At 35.2% G+C, this 14295-nt stretch overlaps 1 protein-coding gene across 1 annotated transcript; it reads left to right on the top strand.

Annotated features, from left to right (window-relative positions):
• The first annotated feature begins 241 nt into the window (after positions 1–241).
• On the top strand, positions 242–11183 carry LOC141403199 (cytochrome P450 4d1-like). The gene is made up of 4 exons (XM_073985379.1): positions 242–748; positions 813–882; positions 10218–10768; positions 10822–11183. Exons 1-4 carry the CDS (start codon positions 268–270, stop codon positions 11181–11183), a joined length of 1464 nt encoding a protein of 487 aa, XP_073841480.1. The 5' UTR covers positions 242–267.
• The last annotated feature ends 3112 nt before the right edge of the window (positions 11184–14295 follow it).

The following is a 14295-nucleotide window of genomic DNA, read 5'->3' as shown; positions in this document are numbered from 1 at the left end:
AAAATGTAAAATAAATTCCTACAAATATACGATTTTTGTAACTGTTAAACAAAACAAGTTTGCATTGCAGTTTAATAAATTGATAAAACGTTTGCTTTTGAATATATTAAGTAGTAGTCTCTAAACAACAATACCACGTACCACTCAACATACGAAAATCGGAAGAAAATGTTAACAATTGTATTTGGTTTGGTTCAGCAAATATTTGCCGCCTTGGCATTATTAACCATAGCGGGATTTGTGTTATATGTAGTGAAATTCAAACGCATGATTCAAGTTACCCAGAATATACCGAGTCCACCATCTGTACCCATACTCGGTCATTGTTTACAATTTAATCGTTTACAACCTCACGAACATGCTGAATTCTATTTAAACTTAGTTGCAACATATGGTAAAACACTAAAATTTTGGTTAGGACCAAAATTATTTATTGTCCTAACAGAACCGCGAGATGTTGAAATGGTTCTCAACGATATGCGTTTCATTGAAAAAGCTGAAGTGTATTCCGTTCTAGAACCATGGTTTAAAGAAGGCCTCATGAATAGCCCTGGTCATAAATGGCAAAGACGTAGAAAGATTTTAACCCAAGCTTTCCATTATCGTATATTAAAAGATTTCATTGAAATATTTGATCAACAATCGCGTATCTTTGTGCAGAATTTGAAAAAGGAATATCAACAGCAATCGGAGCAAGGATTTGATTTACATAAATGGTTAGATCTATGTGCATTGGATATACTGTGTGGTAAGAGGGATGAGGATTGGTGATTCTGGGAAAATTTTCTATTAGATTTTGTTTTTATTTTTAGAATCTGCCATGGGTGTCTCTATAAACGCCCAAACCAATGCTGGTTGTGAATATTTAAGAGCTGTAAAAATGTAAGTTAATGTAGTGAAGAAGCAGAATGGACATTTACTTTGGATTATAAAACATAGTTCGAATGGCGAGGGCAAATGTTTCTGTCTTGTCCTTCTACTCTTCGTTAATTTTAACCATTTCTCTGGAAATCGATCGTTTTCTCATACGCTCTCAACTGATGTTGGGACTGGCTATGCCGGATTTAAATGTTACTCTCTATAAATCTTGGTATTTCACTCTCCCATATTTTTATACCCTCCTATGGTGAAGTGAAATAATTCTTAATTAGGGTAAATTCTGCGTCGATATACGCATGCCCAACAAATTAAGAGATGATGATAAAATGTTGCACATATGCGTTTTTGTAGGCAAGTTAAGTTCGATGATAGGCTATATCGGTCCACGAATTAGTTATAATTTGGCAATTAGATCCGAAGAGGTAAAAAATGTTCCACCAAAAAATTGTGGTCATTGTTCCACGTTTTGGAATAGTCAGATTTTAGGTGCTGTGGTGTTTTTATCTACATTTCGCGTAACCCAGGAAATTTTAACGATATTGCGTATATTGTGCAGAGCTTTCCTGCAGTCAAGGATAACTCGAGAATTTATAGTCCGGGACTTGAGAGCCTTTCGGGTCGCTTAACTATAGTCACATGTATATAGTCACCGGTCGCCTATTCTACTGTTTTCCTGATAGCAAGAATATCTGCCTGAAAGACGCTGCAGCTATTATTAACCTTATACATATGAGTGTTTAACTTTGGCTAATATATCCCTATAAGGAAAAATAACGGATAAGGTGTCAAACCTGAAGGTGTTGTGAATAAAATCACTTAAGCAGCACCTGTCATTGAATGCAACCCGACTATCGATTCATTTTAAGATATTGCATGTCCGAAGTGTGAATTTCGACACGATTCTGACTCTTCAAAAGTTGAAGTTTGAGAATAACATTTAAGGCGGCCCGAGGAGGGCTTTCAATTGCTGGCCAAATGCAGCTAGATTATGACTTATGGTCACAATCCCCAACTTTTCCCAATTGAGTTCACGTAGGAGTAAAGTGCAATAAATCCTTTCTTCGTCCGTTTAGCTTTCTTGATTTCACTTTTATACATATTAAAATTAACCTTGTGGACATCCTAACCCGTACTGGGTTTCGTTTACTGGCTTTATTGTATAATTTCCTAGATACCTTATAAAGGTTTGCTAATTATTTATTCCACCAAAGCGGATGGGATTTCTTTCCAGGATAGGAGAGTATTAGTTAGGGAATCCAGAAGAATAGAATAGAATACATTATTAAAGGCCTGAACCGCCATTCTTCCGTCTATGCCGTAGTGATGTCGCATCTGCTGTAATTAGATAGAAGGATTAAATTAAAATTCTTTGTCGCAACTATACACGCTCTCACCTTGTCACCATTCGAGACGGAGAACACAGTATGGGTCTTACCGATTAACCGCTCACCTTATTTTTGGTACAAATAAGGTTCCTGAGGGTTTTCAGGTGTTAAGCAGCAGCAGCTGATGCTGATTTATTTAGGAGGGTTTCTGAAGCATAGCCTTCCTAACCCATAGCTAAGCACCCATCGGCTTCTTAAATAGTCCTCCCCAGGCATATCGATGACCAACTTGACGAAAAAATCGTCGTTGTTTTGAAAGGAGTTAGGAATTCTCCCATATGTAGACCAACGTTCTGTTTTTCGAATAACTTCAAATGGACCGGCTGTGACAGTGTTAACATATTCGAGGCAGGAGGCTTTTCCTCGGACGACCTTATCCTCTTCACAACCACTGGTTGTGATTTTAGATTGTACGACTGAAGACCGCGACCTTTGAAGTCCCACCATTACTTCGCCTGCGCTCCATTACACCTGAGTCAGATGGTTTCTCCTTGCTCATCAGTTGTATTACTTCCATTACCCTTTTGAGGAAGTTTGGAGTAGAGGCAGATGGCGAATTACATGAAACCTTATCGGAGGGTATGGACACTTTCTTTGAATTCTTTTTCAGCCTTTTTGAAGGCTGCAACTTAGCATCTTTGGAAGAAGTTTCATTTTACGAAAAAGAGGTTTCTCCCGTCGTCACCTCCTTAGAGGTCTCGATAGGGGTTCCCCTGTTCTTGAGGTTGAATCAAACACATAAGAATCTAGTACATAATACAGAAATATATGCTCTTGCAAAATGTCACGCCTTTAGGTTAAAAATTAACGATCCTATTCAAGGAAAGGCATTTCGGAAAATGGGATAACATTGCAGATTTTGTTGTAATGACGGATCCCACAACTAAACGTTTCCGAGGTTTTGGTTTCATTACTGCTACTACAGTTTCTTTAGTTTCATTTTGATTGGGCTAGCGGTTTCCCAGCATAATTGTGAAAACCTATAAAAACCCTAAAAATGTGAAATTTGACCGCGATTTATTTAAAAAGCCCTCTGGTGATTTTTTTGTTTTTTTTATTTTTCTCATCTATGAAGCACCTTACATTTGATGTTATGTTGGGGAACAGGTAGGTGAGGTCGGAGTATGGGACCGGTCACGTTACACAATGTACCGTTCACGTTACTTGATTGAATGCTTCTAATGTTCGTGTGTTTGAGAACATCAGATTTTGACAGGTTTTCTATCCCTGGGGTATGGGAGGGTCTATAAGCTTTTGATGAACGGGTGGGGTTTGAGTTATTCTAAGATTTTAATAATATCTTTACCGACTATCTGGCTCACAATTCGCGAGTCTTTGATATATGCATCTGGATAGTTCCTTTAAACGTACACCACTGGACTGTAACATTTGTCGCATTTTCCCATTGATGCTGCTAAGCGATGACCCCGTGGCAATGAAAGCATTGGCCTTTATTTCTACCACTGATACTGCGATATTGTATTGACTGCCTCGTGAGGAAGTATTCATTTCCAAACTCATTGCGCCAACAGTGGGTATAGCGAGCGTAGGGCATTTCGGTTCTCGGATAATGTGACAGATTAGCGGATTTTATAGCCAGGCATATTAACGTTTCTGAAAGACACAGGAAATGTCGCCAACATTACTGAGGGGTATTTTGCCACCGCTGAAAAATGTTTGATGTTGCCTGGCCGGGGAATCGAACCACCGACCTTCTGTGTGCAAGGCGGGCGTGCATACCATTGCACCACGGTGGCAAGTGGTGTCTTTAGACACGCCATTCGGACTCAGTAGGTCCCATATCATTGAGCTAATATGAATCGGGGTGCACTCATTGATATGAGAGAAGTCTCCCTTGTCCCGTATGGGATGTTGTGGAACAATGTTTTTGTATATTAACGTTTCTATCGACGCTTTCAGTTAAATTTGGGTGTAATTTGACATTTTGGGTTGCCAGTGGCAATGCAATTTCTCCACCTAAAATTGTGGACATAAGTCAAAGTTTTAGAAGAGTTCCCATATAACGACGGTACCGCCCGATTTCATGTATTTGAAGTTTTTGGCCCAAATTGGATGTAATTTGGTATTTAGGGTCATCAGAAAATTCCTGAATCAAAAAATGTAGATGTTATCGACCAATTTCAGGTATTTTAAAGCCTTAATCTACACTGGCTGCCCAAATTTGATGTAATGGCTCAGTAGGATTCTCAGCGGACATAAAGTGGTACCACCCTTTTTCAGTTTTTTTTCACGTTTTTAACTACAATTTCGGTCTAAATTGGCTAACTTTGGTACCAAAAACTGTGGACTTTTTGGAATATCCCCACATAACGGTTCGGGTATTTTAGGTTTTTATTTACATTTTCGGTCTAGGTTGGCTGCAATTGGCATTAAGAATTCCCATGGGTCAAGAAACTTCTCCACCAAAAACAGGTCTACCCTTTCGTATATCTCCCATGTAAGGGTACCACCTGATTTGATGTATTTTGAAATTTTTATCTACATTTCGGCCACAATTGGTACTAGTTTGGCACTTTGTGATCCCAGTAGCCAAAACACTAATCCACCAAAACTTTTGAACGTAGATATACGCAGCACCCATATAACGTTACCACTCGATTTCAGGAAATATGCTGTTGTTCCCAGTGGTTAAAAACTTATCCACAAAGTATTGAGAGTAGACACAGACCCCGATTTTAAGGAATATTGTAGTATTATAGTTTTGAATTTGGTATTCCCAGTTATGAAGAAAAGTTCTTCACCATGGTAGTTGTTAATTGATACTATATCTATGAACTGTATGTGCAACTGCATCAGTGTGAATGTTATCTTAGCCTGCCTGATAGTCTCGTTGATCAAGAGATTTGTACCTTTGGACCTCTCCCTCTGGATCATGAAGATCTCTACCGAAGCGCCTGTTTCTCGGGAATCTCGTATAGATGGTGCATTGGTAGCCAGAGCTTGGACCCAGATGAAGTCCTCAGTCTTTCACTGGGTACCATACTATAGCCGCATAGCTTACCACAGAACGGCCTATTGCTATATACGAGGTCAACAAAGTTTCGTTCTTTGCAACCCAAGCTGCCGGCCAGTATGTTGGTTTGGCAGAAAAATTTTCGGTACAGGTCCACTTTTTCATATAGCCCTCAGAGGAAGGTACCGCCCGATCTTCGTAATTTTGAAGATTTTAGCCGCATTATCCAACTAAAATGGCTAAAATTTGGTAATTAGTCGTTCTTGGTTGTATACAATATTCCGACAAGCAGGGCTGCCAGATTATTTTTATTGAAAATCGTCAAAATGACAATTTTTAAAATTAAAATCGTCAAATCTATTTTACAAAATCGTCAAAAAATCGTCAAAAATTACAATGGTAATATTTAGTTATATTTAAATATATTTTTAATTAAAATAAACATTAAATGGCTATTCGAGTTAGTAAGCACATTTTTACTTCAAATCAGTATTAAATTAAATCATTAATTAAACGATTTTGTAAATAAATATTTGAGTTAACATTCTTAACAAGTCGTGTTTAATCAATGGTCAAACAATGTATTTTGTTAAGTATACTCTACATTGAATCAAAGAATTTCGATACATATTTCGTTTTGTGAAGATTTACTTGGCTGAAAACTCGTTTAACATTTGCTGGCAAAAGTGGTAATACCTATCAGTATTTTCTTTAAAAATTTTGTTATTATAGGAAAAACATATGAAGTATCAACACGTTTCAAATCATATATTAAGATGCGAAATAAATCCGTTTCATTATTTTCAAACATTTACTCAAAATCCAATAGCTTTAGTTCACGAAATTCTGAATCCAATTTTTGCTTTTCCTTCTTGTTGACAAAATGTGAAAATTCGTTAAGGATGTCGAAAATTCAATAAAACTATTTTCAAAATCAAATCTATTAAACTTTTAATATTTCTGCACAAAGCTCAATATAACGCAGTTAATTGCCCAGAACAGAAATGAAATTTTGACTTTTTCTTTTTTTCTTTATAAATTTACCAAAAAATAGAAGATTGTTGCAGGTTCTAGAGCAGTGCAATTATATATTTTGCTTGTTTCCATTGAATTCAGTTTGGTTCTAGTTAAAAAATCCCTTCCATATGCACCCAAACATATCGCCACCATTGATGAAATCTGATGCATAAAGCTAAAATACATGTTCTGGCAAAACTTCAAGTTTCTACATTCAAAAGTAACAATTATTGTGATTATTGTTTAACAATTAATTTTTAAAATCAACTAAGTTTTTACAAATTCATATTTTACAACATTTTTTATGACTGCATTAGCAAAATATCCAAAAATCGTCATTTTTTGGGTAAAAATCGTCAAATCGTCATTTATCATTTTTTGACCAAAAAATCGTCAAAATGACGATAAATCGTCAAATCTGGCAGCCGTGCCGACACTTTTTGATATAGCCCCAATAGAACGGAACCGCCCAATTTTCGGTATTTTTAAAATTTCACCCACATCATCCAAATGAAATGGCTGAAATTTGATTTAAATATAAATAATTTATGGTAAAGGGTGTAATAATAGTTCAAAATCACCCCATTCTGCACTTTTTGGTAATAAAAGCTTGTATTTAACGGTTTGTTTGAAGACGCATAACTACATTAAATTTTCTACTTTCACCCATATCGTTGGAACCGTAGGACGGACTTTTTCATTTTGTAATTTCTTATATGCTATGCCGTGATCAGTTCCAAGTGATATTTGATCTTATTTATCAAAATGTTCCCATAATCGTAGTTTTATTTGAACCAAACTTAAAAAAAAAAAAACTTAGTTACCGAATTTGCATATTTCCTAACAATTTCTATAAAACCAAACGTCGCAGGAAGTCGCAGAAAAAAAATTAACACATTATTCTGACAAGATACATAAAAAACAAGTAAGAAAAGTCTATAGTCGGACGGAGCCGACCATGGGATACCCTATACCACTATCCCTGGACAATCGCTTTCCACGGAACTTCTTTTCAATGATTGTGAACATTTAATTACACTGTGCAACATTTTTAAGGTGATCTTGTGCAAACAATTCGAACTGAGGATTTTTTGAAAGTACAGACCCAAACGACAAGAAGCCCTAGTTGGGTTTTGTTGTGTCAGATCTAGCTCGGAATTATAGGCCCCATCTAAACATGGTTATATATTGAGTTTTTTTAAGAAATTAAGATAAGGACAAGAATAAAATATTTGGAGAAATAATGAACTCGAAAAATAACATTTATTGCCTCAAATTTCAAAATATATGCAAAAATTCCACAATTTTTATACATTTCGCACCGTTTCTCCAAAACCGTTAATTTTTTATATTTTCTTTTGGAAAAATATTCCCTGGAATGTAATACACAACTCTTCAGAACATGTCATTGTTGTAAAATGCCTCTATCCCGTTGTTTTTAGTAAATTTTTAAACGACGATGTAATAAAAATGTCAATAATGTAGTGAAATCCGAAATGCGAGAATAAACTGTTGGTGTAAACTGTATTTGAAATACGTGTTGTAAAAGATATGACGCAAAATACCACTGAAACAACATGAAGTAAGCATTTTAGAGTTTCAGAATGTTCTAAAGAATTGTTGAGAACTTTATTTGGAAGATTTTTGCAAAAGGTTACATAGTTCAACTCCCAATAATTTAGCCGATACTGACCAGAAGTTCAGCAATTATGTAAAATTTTCTATATTTTATAGATTTTGCTGCCCTAGATGGAGTTTTTCTTACATGATTTTTTCAAAAGATAAGTTCTACTAGTTTAGGGCCACAATATTGCTAAAGACAGCAAGGCTAAATTCCTATTCGTTTCAGAGATAAAGGCCTGATAAATGCAAAAAAGTGTAGATTTAACCCGGTTTAGATGAGGCCATAAAATCCGAACTGGATCTGACAGGACAAAACCCTACTAGGGTTTTTGTAGTCTAAATATGTACTTTCAAAAAAATAGATAGTAAAAGTTGTTTGCATTTTCAGTGTTGCATAGTGTTATCAAATATCAGAGATGTAATGTATAATACTTATGACCAAAATCAAAAAGTTATCTAGCATGACAAAGACATTTTTTGTAGCAGGAAAGGAAAATTTAGTTCACACAAACTAAAATGTAATGAAACCCACTTATGTAGTACTACTACTTCCGTTGTTTAACCGCTACGTTATTGAAATTTTTACCAATTTCACACAAAAGTTTCAGTCCATTTAACCCGCAAATTATTATTTGATCTTCACGTTGGTTTGTATGCTTCTTCTTCATCATAAACTCAAATTTTGTTTAAAATTTTGCGGGTTATTATTTTGGCCTACAGAGAAGCTACAAAATTGGTTAAAATTTTGTTTTTGGTCCATTTCATTCCCTGAATATTTCACGATCATCAGCAAAAACTAATCATTTCTATTCTGGCCCGAACTCAACTTCCTTAAAAAATTTTGACACAAAAGTTTTGGTCCATTTAACCCTCTAAATATTATCCGATCGCCATCTCAAATTGCAAGCTTCTCCTTTGTGATATACTCTTACCTTATTTAAAATTACGCGTTGATCAGACTATTATTGAGACCTACAGAGCCGCTAGAAAATTGGATAAATATTATGTTTTTGGTCCATTTCACCCGCTAAATATTTCACGATCATCACCAATAAGAATAGGGATCTATTCTGATCTGAACCCGACCTCCATACAAAATTTCGTGACGATCGGTCCATAATTGCGGTCTGGAGCGTGTTTACAATTTATAATGGACAGACGGACGGACGGACACACATCTCAAAATCGCTTTATCTCGTCGAGATATGAAGATTGGTATACCACATTGGGGGTCTCCGACGAATATTTCGCGGTGTTACATGAATTTTTACCAAAACAAACTTATAATACCCTTTTCCACATTTGGTATAGGGTATAATTAAAAAAAAAATAAAGCTAAACTCGAATAATTTACATACATATTGAAGAATTTAGAAAAACGGGCATTTAAAATTATTTACCAAGAAACATCTAAATTAAAATAACTTATGGGTTACAAAACTATTTAATTTATTTAAATACCATTAGGGTATATCAAAAATACAAAAGATTCCGCAATAACATATTCACAGAATTCACACGTCTATCGCAATTTTACGGCTAAAAAAGGTCATCGTTAACATGGTAAAAAATATCAATTTTAAATGTACCTTAATTCCGTTATGACTAGCTATTTCTAATTATTACATATGCCATTGAGTACAATCAACACTGTAGTTCAATACTGTAGTAGCGTTTTATAGTTCCTTTCACTTGCACTTTACTATCCACTGTAACTGTTTAGTCGCACGTTGCGGGTTGCTGCTAAAAGGGCAGGATGCTTGTGTTAAACACTGTAGAATGATACGGTTTTTATGTCTTTTACAATATATATGGGGATTTCTGAGTGAAATCTGACATTTTTTCAAAATCAGGTTTCTTACTTCCTTTAGTTTTTGCTGTGTAATCAGTAAAACATTTCACTATATTTTCAGATTTTTTGGCTAACGGTTCCAGAGATATCGCGCCTTAAAAAGTCGAACTCTGTAAACACTATACGCAAAGGAATACTCATAACTTTTTTAATATCGGTCCAATTTGAAAAAAATCTTTTTTTGTATGATTTATTGTTGTATCAGCTATTTAATCAAAAATAGTGAAAAATGCACAATCCACATGGATTGTACTCTTACAAAAATTGTCCTATTTGGTCCTATTTGGTAGTGGGATACGAATGATAACTATTTTTTCTTAATTTTTTAAAATTTGTCAATACAATTTTTCCTTTATACCAGTGTGAAACATTTGTTATTTTACCAAAAAAAAATTAAAAAAGTACGGAATAAAAATAAATGCATAGCTGTGGTCATTCTCTTTCACTAAAAGAAATCACCTAAATCGAGGATTGTTCTTCTTTACAGAATGTCCAAAATAACCTACAAGCGAATTGTGGACATTCGCTACTTCTTCAACGCCTACTTTCGATTTACCAGCCTTTATCAAGAAAGTAAAGGAGCCTTGGCTATTTTACGTAAATTCACCGAAGATGTCATTCAGAAACGGCGTTTGGAAATGTCAAAGGATCAACAATTAAATGGCCGTAACCACTTGCATGGCAAAAAAGAAAAGTTAGTATTCTTGGATACCCTACTAAAGGCCAACGAAGATGGCAAGCCATTAACTAATGAAGATATACACGAAGAGGTGAATTCAGTAATGTTTGGTGGCCATGATTCTACCTCACTGACACTGCTGTTTCTCCTCTATAATTTGGCTAAAAATCCCGAGTGTCAACAAAAGTGCTATGAAGAAATCATAGATGTTATGGGCGATGTAGAGAATGAGAGAGAACTTCTCGATTATGAAAAGTTAAACAGTCTACCTTATGTGGATAAATGTATTAAAGAGACTCTGAGACTTTTTCCCGCAGTACCACTAATTGCCCGTAAATCTACCCAAGAATGTGAAATTAGTAAGTATTTTTTTGAAAACATTGCAAAAAAAAATTAATTAAATTCATTTCAGATGGCAAAACAATTCCCTCCGGAGCCACACTTGTTATCCCCAATTTAATAATGGGGCGTCAAGAGGACATCTTTCCCAATCCTTTGGCATTTAAACCGGAACGTTTTACCATTGATGACATCTCTCCAAAGGTGCATCCTTATGCCAGTATACCATTTTCAGCTGGACCCCGTAATTGTTTGGGTTACAAATATGCAATGCTAGAAATGAAAACAATTTTGGCGAATTCTTTACGCCACTTTGAATTTGAATGTTCTGGTGTTCAGATTGAAGATCTGAAGGTTATACCCGAACTGGTACTTCGACCCAAGGAAATGTTGAAGTTTAAAATTAAGCCGAGAATTAAGAAAATTATTGATTAATAAAGAATTTTTCAAAAATGTAAAATAAAAACAAGTAAAGAAATGCAAAGTCAAGTTTTATGTAATGGCAACAATTTGCAAGTATTTGTAAGGTGGTATTCCTATTTTCCAACCTGCTGTAATTGGCAACATTAAGTTCTCTGTTAGTAAGCCTCATTATGTCTTATACAAAATATCATAACACTCCACTCAATATGGCATATTTTCAAAATTTAATGCTTTATTTTATTTTTATGCATTTTTCGGTTTGGCCCGAATAATCAGAAACATCCACATGTATGTTTAATACCGTCATATGTTCTCCCGTAGGTTATATAAAAATCTCTAACACAAACCCTAACAATTAGACACAGAAGGAATAATGCCATCAAATTCGATTGCCCCGGTAATAAAAATATAATTTTTAACACTTGAATGAATACATCACAAAAACAACAAACAATAGGAACTTAATTATCAGCACTCCAAACCTAAAAGTGGCAAATGATGACTATTGCCAACATCACCACCACTCTACCACCATCGTAATAACTACCATCATCTTTCTATTATTGCCAATGATTAGCAATTTCGAGTAGCATCAAAATTGTGAAATTTCAAGGACTTATGGTGACAAAAGAACCCAAAAACAAAAATTGCATAGGGGTTGAAAATGCACCAACCATAAACATGAAAATTCACTCAAACTGCACAAGTACCACACTAGGGAGGGCAATAAAAATGCACCACATTCGACAAAGACTTAATAAAATTCGATTTGGACAGACTGTAAAATGCATTTTCTGTTTACCAAAAAAATAATAATTTATTGAAAGACAATAAATTCTTTGATTGCTAATCACAATAGATGAACATCTGAAAATCGATGTCCTACTGTTTTGTATTGTTTTGTACTTGAGTTGATACTACATGTGTATGTGTGGTGTCCGAGATATAGGGGGTTGATTGCGGTTAAGTAATTTTTCATAAAATTAAATACAAAAGTGCAACGATCTGATAATTAACGCTTTGCAGTAAGTTTGATGGAATGAAGAGGATGACTTTTTCAGCATTACTCACACTATGTACATACATATATAGGTGTATTCGATGGGTACCTACAAGAATCTGATGGCTGCTGTTAAGACGAAGACTCTCATATGACAAAGTCGACGACATGAGATGTTCAAAATTAATAATATCATAGGGTTTGGACTGTCATCACGTGGCAAAGATAAAAAATATTTCTACGTTTCTGTCGTAATTTTTATGTGTCCTAAAAAATGCTTCATTTCTCACTTCCATACGGTCATGCAAAAATCGTGTAAATTTCATAATTTCTTCTACGTAAAAAGATGGAAATCGCTTCCACTTACCACAAGAACTGCCGGCTATATTTAATAACTTTGATCCTACACCTCAGCTTATCGCAGATAGCGGTTGATGTGCGGACGGACGGACACACATAGCCAGATCGACTCAGCTCGTCGATACATTCATTTTCATTATTTCTTTATTTCTTTATATGTATATATGTATATGTACGTATAGGTCTACGACCATTATTTCGATGCGTTACAAACTTTTTGGTATACCCCTTATAGATGCGGAGATATTAGCTTTGAAATAAAACGTTGACTTTTTCTCCAAATAAGTTTTTTGCCCGTTCCGACCCCTGAATATTATCCGACCATCACTAAAATCAATAGGCTTCTTACCCTCCGGGACCCTCATCAACACCCAAAGTTTGGTGACGATCCAATAAAAATTGCGACCTGTAGCGTGATTACGAGGGCGGTTCGGAAACTTCTTAGCCTATCAATGAAAGAGAATAGTTAGTTTTTCAGAAATATTTTTATTTTTCAATACAATCTCCTGAAATTTCAATACACTTCGTCCAACGCTTTTCTAGCAATTCTATCCCTTGATTAAAATAGTTTTCCTCAAGGTCTTCAAAATAGTGTAATTGCATCTTCATTTGAGGTAAAACGCTTGCCAGAAAGGAATTTTTTAGATTTGGGAACAAGTAAAAGTCACTGGGAGCTAAATCAGGAGAATAAGGTGGGTGGTCAAACAACTCGTACTTTAATTTGTTGATTTTAGCCATTGTTAAAACACTCTTGTGCGCTGGTGCGTTGGCTTGATGAAAAATTATTTTTTTGTGTAGTAAGCCAGGACGTTTTTCTCGAATTTGTACATTTAATTGATCCAAAAGGTTGCAATAGTACTCTGAATTCATTGTTTTACCCTTTTGCAGATAGTCAATCAATAAAATACCTTTGAAGTCCCAAAAAACAGTTATGAAACGACGCTTAAAAAACAAGCTTGAAAAAATGTTCATTCTTTTGCGTTTTTGATCAACCGTTAACAAATGCGGCACCCATATTGCAGAAAGCTTTTTTATCTGTAGTTCTTCATGCAAAATTAAATGGACTCGATCATTTGAGATGCCCATGATATTAGCAATTTCATGCACTTTTATTCGTCGATCATTTATTACCATATCATGCACTACGTGGTTCATATTCAATGCTTGTACGACCACGTTTAAATTCAGCAACCCAATTTTTTACTGTTGCATATGAAGGAGCACTTTCACCTTACACATTCACCATATCATTATGAATTTCTTGCCCCGATAAACCTTTTTTATGTAAATATTAAATGACAGCACGCATTTCTAATTTTTCCATTGTAAAAAAATGCGGATGCGCCTTTTTTGAACACCTGTTTCTATATGAAGGAGTTGCCAGATCGAAACAAAATTTAACATGTGTTCATAACAGAGATGGAAGTTTCCAAAACAAAGGTATGTTTTTCTTCTTGGTTTTTTATACCCTCAGCATTTATGGTAAGGCATCATCGAAATAATGGTTTTAAACCCCAAGTATCTTTGGACGAAATCCGTTTCAGACACTTCGGCTGGTTAAAGCGCACGATAATTCTCGAAGGGATTAAGCAATTTGGTCCGATTTGCCCTAACTCCGTTTAAGTTCGAAGATGGACCTTATCAGTCCAATCCTTTGGGTACCTCCCCACAAAAGTTAAACAATTTTCGATGAAATGGTGCACACGATAACTCTCGAAGGCAATAACCATACTTTTCACATCGTGATATTTTTGTGAGACATAG

Source organism: Musca autumnalis, unplaced genomic scaffold (assembly GCF_047663935.1).
Source record: "Musca autumnalis isolate F117 unplaced genomic scaffold, ASM4766393v1 scaffold_4, whole genome shotgun sequence".
Taxonomy (NCBI): Eukaryota; Metazoa; Arthropoda; class Insecta; order Diptera; family Muscidae; genus Musca; species Musca autumnalis.
This window is presented reverse-complemented; position numbering and strand designations above follow the sequence as displayed.